Source organism: Ambystoma mexicanum, chromosome 6q (assembly GCF_040938575.1).
Source record: "Ambystoma mexicanum isolate Mex_15411 chromosome 6q, UKY_AmexF1_1, whole genome shotgun sequence".
Classification (NCBI taxonomy): Eukaryota; Metazoa; Chordata; class Amphibia; order Caudata; family Ambystomatidae; genus Ambystoma; species Ambystoma mexicanum.
In genome coordinates, this window is record NC_090937.1 from 99,223,894 (window position 1) to 99,243,543 (window position 19,650).

The 19,650-nt window shown below is 45.0% G+C and overlaps 1 protein-coding gene across 1 annotated transcript in view; it reads left to right on the forward strand.

The window, feature by feature from the left end:
- The window catches only part of STPG2 (sperm tail PG-rich repeat containing 2), a 2,646,564-nt gene that overhangs the window by 238,096 nt on the left and 2,388,818 nt on the right, over positions 1-19,650 (forward strand). Inside the window, exon 4 of the mRNA XM_069630546.1 lies at positions 13,580-13,744. Within this exon, the coding sequence (XP_069486647.1) occupies positions 13,580-13,744 (165 nt within the window). The remainder of the gene's footprint in view (positions 1-13,579; positions 13,745-19,650) is intronic.

A 19,650-nucleotide genomic window follows, 5' to 3' on the forward strand; every position in this document is an offset into this window, starting at 1 on the left:
GTACTGAGGCAGGCTAATTGGCAGCACCTGGAGCAGCACACCTGAATACAATCTGGCTCCTCCCTCTCTGGTCCTGAGATGGTGGAAGCAGCACTGATCCCTAGGGCTTCTGGGGATTGTGGTTCCAATGCTGACGAATGGGAATGGCCAGGAATTGATAGTTGTAGCAAGGTGCATTGTGGTACATGTAGTTAGTTGAGTTATATAAGAAGGCACCAAAGTCACGCAAATGGGAATTAAGTACCAAAGTGTGAATAGGGGTTGTTCCAAAAGTATTCTGAAGAAAAATGAATAACAAATAGTCCATGATGGTTGCCAATGTGTGCGCCCATGGCGCAGGCATGACAGATGGGGAGGTAAAACCCTATTCCCATTGGGTCCACTGGCACCGAAAATAGGCGGAAATGGGAGATTTTTACCTCCAGCAAAAAGCCGGAGGTAAACTCCCACTTTCCACGCAACTCGAGATTGGGCTGAGCAGTAAATTCAGCGGTAATAGCGTTACATTTTACTGCTCCACCCAACTCAGGATGGGGCCTATAGTCTTTTTGGAGAACTCCGGAGTCACCTAAATGTTTAGGTCAACTCACGGGATTGACTTGGCATCTCTTCTGCTTAATTACAAGAGGCAGCAGACGTTACGTTGTCTTCCCACTCTGCTGGCAACATCCCATTTGCTTGAGTGGACTGCTCCTTCTGCAGCTCCAGCATTTCTCTGCTTCAGTGCACACTTGAGAATAACACCTGCCTGAAAGGGAGCACATCTCCCTGTCAGTTGGCTTTCCTCTTCTGATGCCGCTTCCCGCAGTGAACACTCTGCACGGTCCTCTGGCCCCCCCCAGTTCGCATTGGCATTGGCTGGGCTTGCTTTGATGCTCACAGCTACCTCTTCACACTGGTTTGCTGCTGCCATGCCATTCCCATCTTCTTCTCCCAGCTGCATTTCATTTCTCCATTTAAATGCCCGTTTAGGTGTTTTCCCTTGTAGCAACTAGACCGCTCATTCGGATTAGTTGCAGTTTGAATCTTTACTACCTCTGAGCCCATGTCCCTTGTACCACAAGCATTCTGGACCTTGAAGTCCTTAGTGGTATTAACCCTTTCAAACTTATTCCATTCAGGCTGTTTTACCAATTGAGAGTTGTCACATGTAAGGAATGCAAAAAAGGTCTTTGTTTATCTTTTGGAGTAGGGCCTCTATTTGAGATAGTTTCATGAAAATAAGAGGGGGGTGTATTTAAGTTCTGAACTTCCAAAGGGTGCATGTAAGTATAATTACAAGACTTGTCACAATGCCTTCTCTGACTATTTTCATAAGAGGGTATTGAACAATGAAACATGCCATCAGGTATCTGGGAATTAGAAGATCCTCATTCTCAGTAGAGGATGAATACTGCGCCCCTCCTAAAGGAGTCACCACTTTCCCCTGACAGCCATCTCCTCCCATGTGATCCTTCCTCCTGATAACACCCCAGGGTTAGGATCAGGTAGCAGCTGCCTTTCCCTGTCCACATGGGAGGAGATCTTAGGCTGCGGGCTAGTGATGGCTCCACAGGAATCATCAAACCATTTTCTCAAAAGGCTGCCCCACCATGGGTAGTGGAATTAAGGGAGCCTTTGTGGCATGGCCTGACTTGCCAGAAGCTTGACAAATCGGGCAGGTCCGGACAGATTCCATAACTTTGACGCCAATCTCGGGACAGAAAAAGTGCGCAGACAATCAGTCTGATATCTTAGTCATTCCGACGTGACCCGCTAAAGGAATCTGGTGAGCCAAATCCGAAAGAACATTTCTGTAGCATTGGGGAATCACAAATCATCTGGTGCCCCCTACCTCAGAGTCTTTTGGCTCACTGTAGAGGAGTCCATCCTCCCAATACACTTCGAACAGTCAGGGGCCTTGTCCTTAATCTGCTCCTCCCCCTGCTTCCGCGGGCCTGCCTTAATGGGACACTCGTTCTGGGCTTTAAAGAAGTCAATCTGATCTGGGGCTGCAGCTAATGGAAACTCATCCTGCTCAGGCAGGCCATTCATGTCTGAAACTATCTGGCCCTCCATCTCAAGTTCCTGTGCTGCGCCAGGCAATGCTGAAGTTACTGAGTCCTCTGCTACCAAAGTAGGGTTCTCAGTGGCTACTGGGCCCTCTGCCACAGGAGTAGGCAACCCAGCCGTCTGTGGAACTGGACCAAGAGATATCGCCCATGTTGGCCCCCCACACAAGCCCTCTGGAAGCACTTTAGACCCTAAGGCTCTGAGAGTTTCCAATCTGGTGGCCTCTTTGGCTTCGATCTGGTGATTGCTGTGACTATCACCAGGTCAGGAAGATCATTACCCAAAAGACATGGGACAGGGAGTGAGTCTTTCACTGCTAAACAGCGCTGGGCGGTATCACCCCACCAAATGAACACTTCTGTCACCAAGGGGCACTTACTCTTTCCATCAAACACAGTGACTCTACAATCAGGCCAAGCAACATACTTTCCTGGTTGTACACACTGCTGGGTAACAAGAGTGATGCTAGCCGCGGTGTCTCTAACTGCAGGAGTTTTGTGTCCGTTGAAATACACTTGTTCTAAGAACAGTTGAGTATTGTTGGGAACAGGGACCTCTACTGGAGATCCGGTGTAGTTCCCACTCAGTGCAGCCAGTCCACATTCAGCCACTCATTGGCCTAGTTGGAAGTTCTCCTCTAGGAGGCCCACATTAATGATGGACTCCTCCATGAGTCCAACATTCAATATGGCTTGCTTAGGTAAGCCCTTGCTAGCAGGATCCCCTTTCCTATGGCCCAGCTCCTTACACACAAAATAACATTTGGGTTGTGAGAAGGCAGCTGTCCCAGTGCTAGGGTTGCTTATGCTCTTCTTTTCTGGGTGCACAGCTGAACTAAAGTTGTGTGGTTTCCCTTCATTCCTTTGGGGATTTGATTTAGAAGAGGAATGGTTTAGACCTTTGTCCTTCCCATGCTTGTTAACTTTCTTGTAAGAGGATCTCTCTTCTGCTTTGGGTGTGCTCGGCTGCGCTTTTTTCTGAACTCGAGTACTGACAAAGCTGTCAGCAGCTTTGTCAAGCTCTCTAAGGTCTGTAATAGTCTTGTACACAAGATGCTGGTGTAAGTAAACCTCACACTTCTTTGACACATTATCACACGCAATGAAATTGAACATCCCTTTATATGTGTCAACTTTGTTACCAGACACCCACCCGTTCAGATATTTCAATGACAAGTGTGTGAACGTTTCAAATGTCTGCCCACTTTTCTTTCCGAGCTCTCTGAATCTCTTGAGATATTGTTCTGGGGTTTTACAGAACTTCTGCTCTCATAAATGTGCCTTTCTTCAGGAGTCCAAGCGACTCATCAGGGCTGCACCCCAATCTATCGCCTCCACCTCCTGTAGCTGAAAAGCAAGCTTAGGCGCTTCAAACCAATCAAACATGTCCTTCCTCACTTCATAAGCCTGCACTAGATTTTTGGGGATGTGCCACCTGAGCTTGTCCTGAGCACCTTGGTTTGAATCGCTACTGCTGCCCTCGCTAGAGGTGGATGTCTTCGAGTACCAGCTTGTGCAGCTCAATGATGACCTTGTGTGGCTGTTTTTGTTCCTCAAGTGCTAGTCTCCTCTCCTCCAACAGGAGCTTTCTAGCTGCTATATCGTTTACAGAAGGAACAATTACTGGGCCACTTAGAGGCTTTGCCAAGGCATGGCACCTGTAGGATGCTTCACTTGCCCCTATACTTGTTTACAGTCTGGAGCACTGTCGATTAATTATCAGATACTCCCAGTTGGTTGGTCAGACCATGCACCGGTTCTCTTTCAACTTGAGCCGAGCCTATCGGCTTTCTCTTCTTGTTATGGTATCATATCCATTTCCAACAGAAACATGATGAATTTAACAAGGCACACTCTAGGAGATGGACTGCTTGAACAAAATAACCTGATTAAAGATGAAGCCACAAGATATTGCAAAAAAAGTACTTTGATACCCTTTCCCAATTCACTAATCAACTAGCACCAATCGTAACAAAGGAAGTAAAAAATGGTTTACAGCTAACCTTCTAATACATAAAAAAAGTGTGCAAACTAGAAAGAAAATGGAGGAGGAATTATAATCAAACAGTCTTATACTTAAACTAGAGGGACGGAAATGTAGAACAGCAATTATCGATGCAAGGAAAATCTTTTTCGCACAGTAGATTGACTCTGCAGTAAATTCAACAAGAGAACTGTTGAAACTTTTAGAGAACCATCGGAAATCCACCACCAATATGAAAATGGCAAGGCATTTTCAGTCTTCGCCCTACTAGCTGCGCAAGAGATCCTTGCCAATTGATCATCATAAAAGTCTGAGTAGACTTAATGTGCCTATCAATCACCAGATTAATTAATTCGCCATTCCGTGATGGACTGGTTACAGACAATCTAAAACAAATCAGGGCAACCCCCTATTAAAAGACTGCGGTGCAATCAGATCCAAGCCCATTTTCTGATAAAATTACTAAATCAGAAACTTTGTCTCAGAAAATATGCAAGCATTAAGAAAATCTCATAACAGACAGGATACGATTATAGAGCCCACATTCACACTTACGTACGTCTGATCCCAACTTAAAGCACTTCTTTGATTTTAACCCACTTCTTCCACAAGATACTAAATCGATAATTCTTCGTCTTCGCCCTACAGGCTGCCCAAGAGATCTTTGCCAATCGACCATCATAAAAGGCTGTGTAGAATGAATCTGCCCATCAATCACAAGATGTTTTAATGCACCATTCCATGACGGACTGTTTCCAGACAATCTAAGCTAAATCTGGGTTACCCCCTATTAAAAGAGACCAACCGGGATCACAAGGATTGTAGCAACTAACGTCCCTTCTGGAATGCCCCATTCTTGCTTAAAATACTGGATAAGGCAGCCTCCATGCAATTTCAGACCTTCTTGGAATCTAGGCATATATTGGGGGACTCTAAATCTGGCTTCTGTCCACAAAGCGGCACAGAACAGGATCTCATAGATGTTAAAGACGGTCTTCTTCCTATCATGGTTGGACCAGGGATCTGCAGGCCTACAGATGTTATTATATTTATCAGTGGTGATCGACAGCCAAGACCACTCCATCCTTTCATGTGTTTTCAAACATCACGTATGCCTCAAATAAAGCCATCTCTTGGTTGGCTTCCATTCTCAGCAACAGAGCATCTCAGATAGAACTGCATAATATATCCTCTGACACAATTACAGAGGAGTTTGGTGCATATTACAATTTTATTTAACCTTTATATTAAAATGCTTCATTAAACTATATCAGAATTAAGTGTTAAATTCCAAAAATAATGCTATTCACACTCAGATCCTTATCAAGTTGAAGGAGACCCCCAATATAATCAAACTAAAATCGAAAACATCTTTGAAAGCATTGAACCAAGGGTGTTTGAAAATGTGGCTGTGCCTAAATAAAGAAAGACAAAACAGAGATCATGATTGCCAGCACACCTAAAAGCTCAATTTTAAAATATTGGAATGTTATCCAGAATTCGGCTTGGTCGGACACACTATTAAACCTTCAAAAGCTGTCAAGATGGAGTCCTCGCTGATTCTGAGTTCTCCATGTCTTCACAGGTTTCTCATATCCTGTGATCAACCAACTTTCATCTTATGCTACTAAGGCAGATGAGACCTTTATTATCGGAGAACTGCTGTGCAACTATTGCTAGAGCCACTGTGGGAGCAAGGTAAGATTTGTGCAATGCCCTCTTTGCTGGAGCTAACACATCATCTTGACCTTCTTAGAGTTACTTCAAAACACTGCAGCTCGGATAATCAGGAACCTCCTTAGACATTCCCACATTTATCCAGCCCTCAAACCTCTTCACTGGCTTCCTATAAAATCTAGAATATCTCATAAATTGGTCACCATTGGCCATAAATGTCTCTATGCAAATGCCCCCATTTATCGAAAGAAACATCTAAAATGGTATACATCTAGTTGCCCATTACGATCTAGCTATACGTATTCCATGTGTGCCCCTTCTGTAGGCAAATCCAGAGGATATGGCAGATCAAGTACAGTCCAAGCAATTAAACTTTGAAACCGCGTACCACTGGATCTGCTCAAAATTGGAGATCTTTTGAAGTTTCGGAAACACAGAAAAACACTTTATAAAAACAAAACAAAACCTTTTTGACAGTTTACTGGCATTCTTGCACATAATATAAGTATGCACTCTTAGATATTGCAAGTTGTATCACCTGAGCTGACCGTCCTAGCCTGTTATAGGCCGGATCACTATACTACATGACTTACTCTCTCAACTTCATTCCAATTATGACCAGTGTATTGAAAAGAAATAGCACTTTACAACCCTTATTACAATATTCTCTCTTTATAATTGGCGCCTCTTTGCCATCATAAACCAACTATTGTGCCCTTCTGCTCGCCCTTCCCAGCCCTCTTCACTGTCTACCAAGACTTTTCGATCTTTTTCACTTTTAAAATTGAAACTCATTGTTCATCTTTTTCTTCCTCTTCTTCTATCTCTCCTGTAAATGTGCCTCTCAGTCCTACTGCTCCAGTCGTTCCCCCGTTATCTACTCCTCTATCCATAAGCACTGTACTTTTATTTCAATCTTAAAGAAGCCATCTCTCAATGCTCCTATTTCTTCAGATTTCTGATATGTTTCCCTTTTAACTTTTCATTAATACAATGTAAATTGTGTGCAGCTTTTGTCTTCCTTTCATCTTTATTCTTTTTTCCCACTGTTCAGTCTAGTTTCTATCCACCCCATTCTGCTGAAACTGCTCTTCTCCATGTAATGAATTCTCTTCATTCTGATTGGCATACCAAGCAATCATTTATTGTATTACTATTAGATCTCATTGCTGCTTATAACATGGTGGATAACTCTTTTCTTAGGCCTACTCGTTCACCACTGGGGGTCTCTAGCAGTGATCTCCACTGGGTTTTCATCATATATCTCTGACGGTACCTATATGATATCTTAGTCTGGTGAACTTTCCTCTTCCTATCTTCTCCATTATGGCATCCCTCAAGGCTCTGTGCTTGCTCCTCTACTTTTTTTCAGTCTCTCTTCACATGTCACCTCTATAAACATTAGCTCTTCATTCAATCTTTCATGTCACTTCAATGCTGATGACTCTCAATTTTTCCTTTCATTTTCTTCTTTCTGAGACTTCATTCTATTCTTTCATCTTGTCTGTTCATCGCCCGGAAGGGATGCATCCTCATCCTCTGCATCTTAACCCTTTAATACTGGAATTCTCTGTCCCTGCTTCTAATCCCATCATTCCCTTTCCTCATAAGCTCGCAGTTTAGGGGTACATTTTGACCCATCTCTTTCTTTCTTCCATCCTTCATATTTCAGATATGGCTCTGTCTGCCTATTTCATTTTATTGAATGCTTCTAAAATCAGACAATTGCTCACCTTTAATACTATGAACATTCTTATTTCTTTTCTGATTGATTCATGACTCCACTATTTCTCTGCTCCCCTAGTCTCCATGCATATGCTCTTGTTCCCCTTTGCCCTAGATTTATTTTCTCCATTCTGCTTTACTTCTGCTTACCCTCACAGTCACCTATACCTTTTTCTGTCTTCTCTCCATAGGTTTCCATTTCAACTCTGTTTTCTTTTTCTCTTTGTCTGTATTGTGGGATGCCATTGTTGGGGGGGAGAAAGCTTTTTTCATGCAAATATAATCAAATACAGGCGTGGCTAGCCACTAAATGAAAATAGTATTAAATATAAGACACAAATCATTATTTAGCTGAATATATTTGTAAAACTGTTAAAGGGTAGTTAGCTTTGCTCAAAGCACACAGTGAATGCAGCCTGTGCTAAAAATAGACTACATGCATTGCGTGGGGCCCTGCTAGCTCTATCAGAAAGCACGAGGTAACTCAGCAGCTGTTCCTGTCCATCACAAGCCAATAGAGACTAAAAAATATTCGAGGCACGACAGAAACCAGGGTTTTTTGTCGAAATTACTGGACCAGATAAAATACAATTTAATTGAGTGAAGTGTTGAGAGTATGGCGGGAAGATGTGTTTATGTATGAATGTTTATAACATAGCAAATGATGCTAAGCAAGAGCTACAATGGGCCTCATTACGACTTTGGAGGTAGCCATGGCGCTATTGGCACCATGGCTGCCTCCAAAATCGGGTCCGGGTTCCCTGAATGCGGAATTACCGGGCCATTCCGAGTTTGGAGGGCCCAGTATTTCCTTCTTCAGGGAACCCGGGCCCTGACCTTCCCCATTCCCATTCCCATTCCCATCTGAGCCCTTACGACTGGCCCGTTGTTAGCTCCCTGGTCCCCTCGCGGGACCCGCTCTGGACGTCTGGTTTTACCAGACGTCCAGAGCGGGTCCCGCGAGGGGACCTCATTATAGTGCGGAGTGGGTTTAACGGCGTCAGCACCATTACCGTACTGTTAAACCCATTCCGCACATCTTGTAATGAGGCCCAATTTATTCCTGCAGATGCAGCATTATGTTAAGCAGCCAGTCCCAAACGGAACCCAGCCATGCCAGAAGGAAGAACTGCAGCATCCTTTGAAAGGCAAGAAGAACAGTTTTGGATGAGCCATGCGGGTATCCAGTGACCAGGTCAAGAGTATTTAAGCCCCAGGCCCAGCACCAGTCTTTAGGACCTGGGAGCGGTTGAGGGACAGAATATACTGCTCTGGGGCAGAGTTCTTTGCCAATCCTCACTTCTATACAGATTACATTTGTTATATTTTGCAAGATAGACTCTTGGCCTTAATTCCCTAGAGGGGATACTCTGGTGTGAGCATGATCACCCAATATATTTAAGGGGCACCCCTGTAAATTGGGGTTCACTTTCACCATAATGGAGAAGATAGGAAGAGGAAAGTTTACTAGACTAAGATATCAAATAGGTACGGTCAGCGATATATGATGAAAACCCAGTGAAGATCACTGCTAGAGTAAACATAAGAAAAGAGTTAACCACCATGTTATAAGCAGCATTGCAAGGTAATAGTAATAAAATAAATGATTGCTTGGTATGCCAATTAGAATGAAGAGAATTACTTTAGATGTGTCCATGGCTTAGCTACTTCCTACTTTTCTTCTATGATCTTTCTATATTCTCATTCACATTCTCGATGTTTGGCATCTTTGTATTTTCTTAGTGACCTGCTTCCTTCATGTGCCCAGTCTCGTGTCCAGTCCTTTGCTTTATCACCCCCAAACAAAACAATGGAACTCTTTACATTGATCTACACGCTGGGCCTTTTCCGTACCTATCCTTCATTCTTTACTTAAAAAATATCTCCTTTTTTTCCTCTCCTAACTTGCTTTATCATAGACATACTGGATTTATTGTTCAGGTCTTTATACATTCAATAACATGAAATTAAATTAAATCATGAAATTGTGATTATAATTTTTGTTTCTATGATTTTCTTTAAACCTCTAGCCAAACTAATGTACTAATACTACTGGCAGTACTACTATTGCTACTGACACTACTGTTACTACTTCTGTGAATACCAATACTGCCATGAATAGAACTACTACTAATAGTACTACTAATACTACTATCACTACTACTACTTCTCCTACCACTACAGCTACTACTGCTTCTGCTACTATCACTACTGTTATTACTTCTGTTACTACTAATACTCCCATGAATAGAACTACTACTAATAGTAGTGCTAATACAACTATCACTACTACTACTTCACCTACCACTTCTGCTACTACTGCTTCTACTACTACTATCACTAGTAGTAGTGCCACTGCTTCTACTCTGACTACCACCTCTACTCCACCTTCTGCTACCATCACCAACAAGGAGGACCTGTCTTTCTCAGGTGTTCTTGACAAGTCACATTGTATACAATCTAAGCTGACCTTACACCAAAGAGCTTGCTAGATGTGATGTTACAAACCACAATCAAATCCTTTAAAACTTGCTTGATATGATATGATATGATATTTTATTTGTACCAAGCTCATACACAAGTGTTTCAGAGCACAATATGGCAAGGGAGGGCAACAGGGGAGAACACAACAACGATCTTACTAGGCCCAGTGACATTGAGAACGCGCAAGCGCATGGGAAAGGGGAAAAGTGCATGGACGGGCGAGAGTGGAAAGTGCAGAGCAGAGGAGAACAGATAAATAATAATAAATATAAATAAATAGATAATGGAGGCAATAAACAGTGGTAGTGGGCAAGTGCTGTGTTTTCATCAGTAGAACGGGGTACGTCTGATAAGTGCATAAAAAAGAAGGAAATGTGGGGGAGTTTGGTGGACTCTATGGGTACAGATACTGTCCCCAGTGCAAGGGGTGGCCAGGAGGCTGGCAGGGTGAGCAGGTGTGTCAGCCCAGGGGACAGAGGGTGGCAAGCTGCACAGTGCCAAGAGAGAGCAGATCAGCAGGGGAGAGGGGAAGCAGAAGCAAAGAGGAAGGTCTTGAGGTGCTTCCGGAACCGGAGATGGTTCTCCTCAAGTTTTAGAGTGACAGGGAGGCTGTTGCAGAGGGAGGCCCCAGCCGTAGACAGAGATCTACCCCCAGCTCGTTTCTTTGAAAAACGACTGACCCTGAGGGAGTTAGAGGTAGAGGAGCTAAGAGTTTGAGAAGGGAGGTATTTCGGAGGGATAGCTGAAGGTATTTTGGACCAAGGCCCAAGAAAGCCTTGTGGACAATGCAGAGGGTTTTACATTTACTCCTTGCATCCACTGGGAGCCAATGGAGAGATTTCAGAGCTGGAGAGATACGATCCCAGGGCTTGAGGCCAAGGACAAGTCTTGCAGTCCTGTTCTGGATTAGTTGCAGAGGGCGAAGAGTAGAGGCAGGTAGATTTAGAGAGAGGCTGTTACAATAATCCAAAATAGAGAGAACCAGAGCTTGGGGGACAATGAGCTTCTTGGGGAGAGGAAAGGCAGAATACCTCTGAGGAGGTGAGTAGGAAGTTTGACTTTTTAGAGACCTCAGAGATGTGGGCGGAGAAGGAAAGTGTGGAGTCAAATATGACCCCGAGGTTCTTAGCCTCGTAGGTGGGCGTAGGAGGAGGGCCAAGAGAGGCCAGCCAGAGAGAGATGGGAAAGGATGGTGAAGGTGTGCGGGTGAGGATGTCTGTCTTGAAGGCATTCAGACAAGGATCATTGGCGGCACACCAGTCTTGAATGGCAGCTCAGTGGCAGTGGCAGTTCAATGGCAGTTGGTTTATAATAAAGAAAATAATTTTCAACTGTGCTTCACAGTGGTAAACTTTATTGCACGGCTTATTCTCTGCATTTTTAAAATGTTATCCAATTAACAGAGCAGGTTGCTTTTATTTAGAAAAAGGGTAATACATGGCATAGAATCTTGCAGGGATGACACCTTTGAAATGAAAAGTCATGCATAATGTATCCAGGTTTCTGGACCATATATGGCGCAAATTCCTACACATTAAATCTTGCAACTGTGGGTCTATGAGACTTCTATCGTATGGATAATGCACAAATAGAAAATAAATTATATCTCTTTTGATGTCACCACCAGACCACTACCCAGATGGCACATAGGAAGTGCTATGGTGTAGCGGGCTAGCCTTGTAGGGCAAATGATGTATCGTCAGCCCACTCCTGCACAGGCATTAGCTGCCAGTGGAACAAGCAGCATCGAACCCCACATAAGACACTGGGGCTCTGCTTCCCCTGTTCCATGACATGGTGCCATGTGGATGCATCTTTATAGGGCCCTCCAGAGGATGTAGAGAGCAACACAAGACACAGGGCCTCATTACATGGTATGCGGTAAGGGTTTACCGGTACCAGTAAGGGCACCGGTACTGGTAAACCCTTATCGCCTTACTACGAGGTCCCTTTGCCGGACCCGACCTCAACGGCTGGTTTTACCAGCCGTTAAGGAACGGGCCCGCAAAAGGACCTTGGTGCTAATTACGGTACCGCAATTTGCGGTACCGTTATTACCTCCTTCCCCATTCCCATTGAGCCCTATGGGGGCAAAAATGGGAATGGGGAAGTGCCTTGGTGAATGGGGAATAACCGGCCCCGCTCACCTTGGTGTAGGCCGGTAATTCCGCCATCCACCAAGGGGGACACGGTAAAATACCGGCGGCAACCATGGCGCTAATAGCTTGGGCAGCAAGCATTATCCCCACCATGGGTCAAGTCGGCATTTCTACTGCTCCTGGCTGACACAAATGATACAGCCAGTAGTCAGACACTACCAGAGCTTGCTGCTGTGATTCAGCACCTCCTGGCAATGTCTAATTGCTTGTCCTCACTCTCTTTCCACTGTACACGTGGAGACAGGCTTGAGGAAGTCATCTCTGCAAAACAGGCTCATTTGGTGGTCAAGTGCCACTTGCATAGCTGAAATGCCTGACAATACCAGTATCCACTACCAGTTTGTACAGAAGTGTATCTGAATACACAGGAAACAGACTGCATAGGCGTGTGGCTGAAATGGAGTCACGCAACCTTATTTTCTTCCCAGCGTGCAATGCAAGCATAGCAGGGGCACCACAATCCTAGTGCTATGCTTTTCATATTCAACACACGGAGCCTCATCACAAGTTGGGCGGTATCCCGGCAGTGTTACCGTCGGGTTACCACCCGCGCTAATAGCGTTACCACCAACTAGGGATGCAGTTTACCTACTTATTACTTTACCTACCCATTATATAACTTGCAAATGATGTACTGCTTTAAACTTGTTTGCGCCCAAATGGCTATGGGGTCGGTGCGCTTTATTAATGAATAAACAATACAATACAAGGATTGGGCAGTAACTGTAATTCCCCTTTCCACATTGGGTCCATCGGACCCAATAGGGAATTTTCAGCGCAATTAGCGCGGTGCTAATTGCACCCGGATATGGCAATTTTTCCAGCGCGTTTACCCCCAGCTTCTAGCTGGGGGTAAACACACCAGACCCATGTTTGGGCAGACCCTTATATGTGGCGCTAATAGCTTTACCGATGCATTTAAGGGCTACCGCCCAACTCATGATGAGGCCCACGGTCATTGCAGTACGCTGGTAGTCTCTGATCAGTGAAAAATGAACACATTCACATTGTGTAGCATTGACTGGAGTGTGCGACCGTACAGTCCACATTCCTCCGCCTTGTACCTCTGAGCGCCTACGCAGCACCCTGGAAGTTGGGATAGTCCGTGCTTGCACCCATTAGACATATTTGGTCCTGCTAGCCCCACCCCTGCACCACCACCCTTCTAGAATAATTTCTCATGTGATTACTAATGTGACCATTAATGCTGACAGTGATGTCATATGTCATGCATGTCAATGTAATGTATATCCAATTAACGCTTTGGATTCACAATGCATGTAGATGCCTTCTGTCCAGTGGAGTACGTTTGCTGAAAATGTTGGGGAGCCGGAGGGGGTCATGACTTCTAAATTAAAGGGACCCCTTCCAAATGAGTGGGACAAAATGGTGTGCAACAAAGGCTGGGGAGGACAAACACCCGTGGCCACTCCTAAAGTTACACTCATGCTTCTGTCGACTGCAACTGAGTAAAACTGGTGCCCATTTTTTTTTTGCAGAGAAGCGTCAGCCAAGTCCAGTACCAGAGGAAGCCAGAGGCGCCCTCCATACCGACCACAGCACAGGCCTACGGCTATGAAGAGAAGGCAGACGGCTCCCTTGTTCAGCAGCTTCCGCCCGCTAGGGACAAATCGCTGGGCCCAGCCTTCTATCAACCAGTGTTTGTAAGTCATTATGCAAAATGTAGCATTGATCTCACTCAAGCACATACAGAGATGTTTAGCAAACCGTAAAAATAACTCTGAAAAAACTAAGAATGCTGAAAATGTAGAGCTAGACACAACGTTTCCCGAAAAGAACTAAGCAGAAAACCAAAAAAAGCACAAATAACATGACTTTAAAAAATAAAATCCTGAAATGGATCAAACCACAAAGAAAACATTTCGATCCAGGGGAAGTGTACAGTAGTCCAGGAACAGCAAAGAGGAGTGTAAGAGTGCCTGGCGCTATGTGGGGTTGGGCTGGACTGGCCTATGGGGAGCTCTGGAGATTTCCCGGTAGGCCTCGGCACTCTGGGCCTTTTTTGTGTTGCATTTCCAAATGTTCCCATAGGAATAGGGTTGGGTTTGGTGCAAATGAGTAACATTGGGCCAGATTGAAAATGATTTCCAAGGCCACTTTTGGTTCCTAGTCCACCCCCGGGGGGGGGGGGGGGGTTCCTTCATTTTGAAATGATAGATCCAGAGCTGGCAATAGCTAACTGCAAATGAAGGGGTGATGGGTTGAGGTGGGAGGGTATGAGTAATTTCCCCTGTACTACACACGTGATAAGAAATCAAACACACAGTTTTAAAATAAATATCTATTTGGGCAGAATGTTCTTTATTTAGTAAAAACAAAATAAAAATGTAATTTTCACTTTCCCCATTTAATGTTTTCTTATTTTTGCTGTTTACATGACTTTCAACGTAGTTATTCTTAAACTCTTCACTTCTACCACATCGGTTTCCGTAGGGTATTATCACAAAGACGTATTTTTTAGTATTTGCAAATACAACAAAACGGGGTGTTTCCAGGTATAAATGTATAGCTCACCTGCCAGGTCAAAATCCTGCATTATGCCAAAGCAGGACAGCGAAATTATAGATGGACGTGGAAACAGGCGAAGGACTGTCTGATAAAAGGTGGCCTTTTTAATCCCTGAAGTGAACAGCTTAATGACACTGCAAGGCCTGAACAGGAACTGTGCAACATATCGGGCAGCACCAACACTGGCAGATTAAAGTCACACAAAACACCACCTCTTGTCCTATGACCCTACGCTACGCACCCATCCTGGCAGGCTGAATCCTGGATACACTGAAACCTCGTGGATCCAAAAGACTGCAATGGAGCATGCCCCAGCCTATCACAGGCCCCCATGGCAAAAAGAGAATGGACGACTCCCATCAGGAGCCTTCCTTTCAGCAAGCAGCTTGTACTTTTATTTCGGTGGTGAAGGGGTAGTGCTGCCGTGCATGCACAACCCCAGCAGTGGAGAAACACTAACCCAGGAGTCAAAGAAACGAACAAACTATGATTGTTCCCAAAGCTATCAGCAAGTCACTCCAATGAACGAGTCAGAACATCTTCTCTTTTCTATGATTTAGCGGCATTAACGATTGTAGGTAAATATTGGGGATCAATCAAATCTGATATTATTTCACGGGTTGGGGAAACACCTTCTCCCAGGTCTAACCCTCCCAGTTTGCCCCTTGCCTCCACATCTGCCTGTTCACTCTTAGGTCTATTCCACCCTGCATTGCACAGCAAGCTCTGTGCCGCCATCGCCTCTGTTGCTGTATCTCACCTGCAGCTCTCCCTGAGGCTTCCTCTCTTTGCTTTCTATATCAGCGTTTCCAACACCTCAACTATTATCTTCTCTCCTCCAGGCCCCTCAGTTCACCTGGTAACTCCATCTCTCGCTCTGTTTCGTTCGGTTCCCTGCTCATCTCAACCTCTCGGTCGTTTGCATATCTGGAGAGATAACAACAGGACTTGAACGCTATCGCTGTAGGGCCCGATTCATGGAATATTTGCCCGGTTCAAAGTGAATTTGCACTGCTGAAAAGTGACTTTGCACTGCTGACACAAACCCTGAATCATGGAACCATGCAAAGTGTATTTTTGCAGTGCAAAGTCTGGGAAAACACAGCGCATAGTCATTTTTGCAGTAAAAAATGACTTTGAATCTGGGTTTGTATCGGCAGTGCAAAGTCACTTTTCATCAGTGCAAAGTCACTTTGAACCAGGCAAATATTCCATGAATCGGGCCCAGGGCTTTAAGTGGGCCGGGGCCTGCCGGGGCTGGGCCCCGGCAGGCTCTGAAATTTCGTTTTGAGGCGGGGCCCTGCCGGGGCCCACTAATCTCCCCTGGCAGCCCCAGCCACTACACGAAAAGGGATTTTTTTCTACAGCCTGAAGCTCTCGCTCGTGAGCGATAGCTTCAGGCTTCAGAAAAAAATGCTTTTTAGCCATAATGGTGTCGCGGCACCTGCGAGGCATCCCTTTAATCAAGTGATGCACGTGGGCTGGCGCCACCATTATGGAGAAAACGTGAGGCCGCTGGAAGCAGAGGCCTTGCTTTCTAAATTCTGAAGTTCCCGCGGATTCGCGGGAGTTTTAGTCTTTAGGAAAAAGGCCTCTGCTTCCAGTGGCCTCACCCTTTCAGCCATAATGGTGACGCTGCCCCTCCCCAGCTGGCGAGGGGCAGCATCACCATTAAGGCTGAATAGGCGAGGCGCTGTCCCCTGCCAGGCAAGCCTATACAAAATAAATGCAGAGATCAGCACCCTCTCCCCCATTGGGGAGAGAGTGCTAATCTCTACAAAAGGCTGCCTGGCAGGGGTGCCAGTAGCCCATTGAGCCAGGGCTCATCAAGGGGGCGAGGCCTAACGGGCTATGAAGACCCCTGTTGTTAGGCCACGCCCCCTCGATGAGCCCCGGCTTGATTTGTAGTGCCACTTAAGGCACTGATCGGGCCCTTAGTCTAGCCCTAAAATTCCATTAAGAGAACTCCCCAAAGCACTTCCTCCTTACTCCCCAAAGCACTTCCTCCTTACACCAATTGATTGACTCACCTTTCACTCTGCTAGCACCCTTAAACTACTCACATGGAACAAATAACCCATGCCTGCTAAGACCACCTCAAGCACAGGCAATGTGGGCAAGCAGAGAGCTCAGAGCTCATCTCACGGGCAGCTACATCTTTGGCTCTATCAGATACTGTGCCCTACCATGGGCTCTCCCAGCACTGTCCTCTGATTTTGCATGTTTCCCTCTGGACACATACCCAAGTAAATATACCAAAAAACACTGAGACCTATACCAGCATTCCAGACTCTGTGCTCGTTGCAAGTTGGCTGGCGTGGGTAAAAAGTGGCGGTACTGCTATAACTTTGCTTGAAAGTTGGAGGATTCACCTCCAGCTGTGAGCTGGAGGTAAATATGCCAGCTTTCCACCAAATTTCTGCAAAATTACCACAGCGAACTTACTGCCACTGTAATTCCACCAAAAATCCCCCATGGAGTCTTATGGACTCCAAGTAATGGGGACATACGGCCACTTGTAATCCAGCAGTAATATCGCTGGACCAAGTGGCGGTAATGGTGATAGAGTTTGGTGGTAGCTCAGCGGATTTACCGCAGAGATACCACCACATTTATAATCAGGCCCTTGTTTCTTCTGGCCGTCAGTCATCAATACCACATGTTTCACACCTCCCACCTTGCTTATAACCACTCCCTCTTTTTTCGCAGAACTACACGCCACAAGGCCACCATATTGTCTTGGGAGGATAGTTCATGGGCAACGCGCTCGTCTTGGAAGAAAGATGACGCGGAACAACACAATTTCGATCCCCGGGTCCGCGCTTAGGAACCTTTTGGTATTAAGCGCATTATAAAAAACTATTGCAATTACAATTACACCACAAATTGCAGTGCTGCCCTATACTTTACTGCTTTACAATACCTCACATTACCATTAAGACCATTAATGGCAATGCTAGATAGCTCTTAGACAAGGGAGGTATTTTCCATGAAGTGCTAGATAAAAACGTAGTATTATTAGTATAGTTAAACCTGAAATAACACATATTTATTTTATTTGTATGCTTCTATAGCGCCGAAAGCTCGCAGGCATCAGGGCGCTGTGACACATATACACGTACAAATCTACTTAGACATCCTGATCCACTGGCCATGTGGATATCAAAGGAAACTACTTGAAAAGATGAGTTTTCAGTAGTTTTCGAAATTGGAGGTGGTTTTCTTGGGTTCTGAGTGCCACCGGGTGGGCGTTCCACATCTGAGCCGCCTTCACTAAGAATGATCTGCCCATAGCTGATTTGAGCCTGTGTTTCTGTTCAACTAGTAGGTTGTTTCCTACTGAGCGCAGCTGTCTCTTTGGTGTAGAGTACAATATTTTTCTTCAGATAATATGGAGCTTTGCCGAAGAGGCATTTATGCACCAAGGTAAGAGATTTAAATTTGATCCTATCTTTAACTTTGAGACAGTGGAGGGATTCTCTAGCTATATTAACGTGGTCTCTTCTGGCCAGGTGTTTTACAATCCTGACAGCGTCATTTTGTATGACTTGGCACATGTGTAGATCTTTGGCACTTCCCCCTATCAAAAGGGCATTGCCATATTATAGCCTAGATAGCACTACTGCCTTAGCAATGGTAGCCATGTTGTTGTCGCTTAGGAAAGGTCTAATGGCCCTCATAAGTCGCAGGTAATAGGCTGTGTTCTTACGTAAGAAGTTAGCCTGAGATTCTGAGCTAACCGAGGAGTTAATTATCATGCCCAGTGTCTTCACTTGGCTGGAAACTGTTATAATGGCCTCCTTAATCTGAAATGTTTTGTATTCCCCGCCCAGTTTGTCCAGTAGACGGCTGGAGCCGAATAACATCAGTTCCGTCTTTGAATCATTAAGGCAGATCCAATTGGATTGCATCCATTCATCAATTTTATTGTATATTAGGCCATTCTTATCACTGTCTTCCGGGGTGATCCCTCTAATTCTATTATAAGCTCCGTGTCATCTCCGTAATCGGAGAAAAAGACTCCAAATTCTGCCAATAAATCACACAGTACACGCATGTACAGGTTGAAAAGCATAGGAGAGAGACTCGCACCCTGTGGCACACCAAAAAGAATTTGGGTGGGATCTGAAAAGTTATCACCCCAGTGAACATTGGCTTGGCGGTTGGTAAGAAAGGTTACGAGCCACTTTAAAGCCAAGTCCGAACAGCCCACGTTGTCTCGCAGGGCTCTGACCAGCAGTTCGTGATCTACCAGATTGAATGCCGCACTAAGATCCAGTAACATCAGGATCCCGATTTTCCCTTTGTCCATAAGACCCAGCATATGGTTCTGGAGGTCATATGCTGGGTTAGATGGAAAATTGTTATGGGTAAAATGCTTAAATCAATGAGTCAGCACTTCAAGGAGGACCACAGAAATGTGATATTGCAGGGGAACCCTTTAAGTGTGACCGAGGTGCAACTCAGGGGGCTGCCGGTTGGAATGTGAAGGTACCTGATGAGGGCAGAGAGGGACGGTAATCCAAACTATTAATTCTGTTCGTTTTATGTATTTCACTCATTCATTTTAAGCTACAGCAATAAAGGGTGCTGAAATGTATTAAACAAAATCATACAGTAAAAACGTTTTTAGGGCCTTTTCGCAACCAATGAACATGTTACTTTTTTAGGGTGCCAATTAACTAAATGCAAACCTTTTATTGTCTTAAAACTACTTTGAACTTGGATAATGTCACCATTTTAATACATAAAATAGTTCGACCTGTTAACCCTTGTGTGTACATCACGGCTGGTGCTATCACTAGGCAAGGTTAGGCGCTTGCCTATATGTTGGAAATGTTAGAGCGGCAAAATGCTGTGTTATTGTTAACACCTCCTGCCGCAGCCTGCATGCCTAGTGGTAGCACCGACCCTGCCCGTGCCCTGTTGTTAGTTACACTGTCTGCAGCATCACCAGACCAGCAGGCGCTTTGAAGGATAGGAGGGAATTGGGGTCGGGTCAGGATCACGAGTGGCATGGGCGTGACAGTGCTGGCACCTC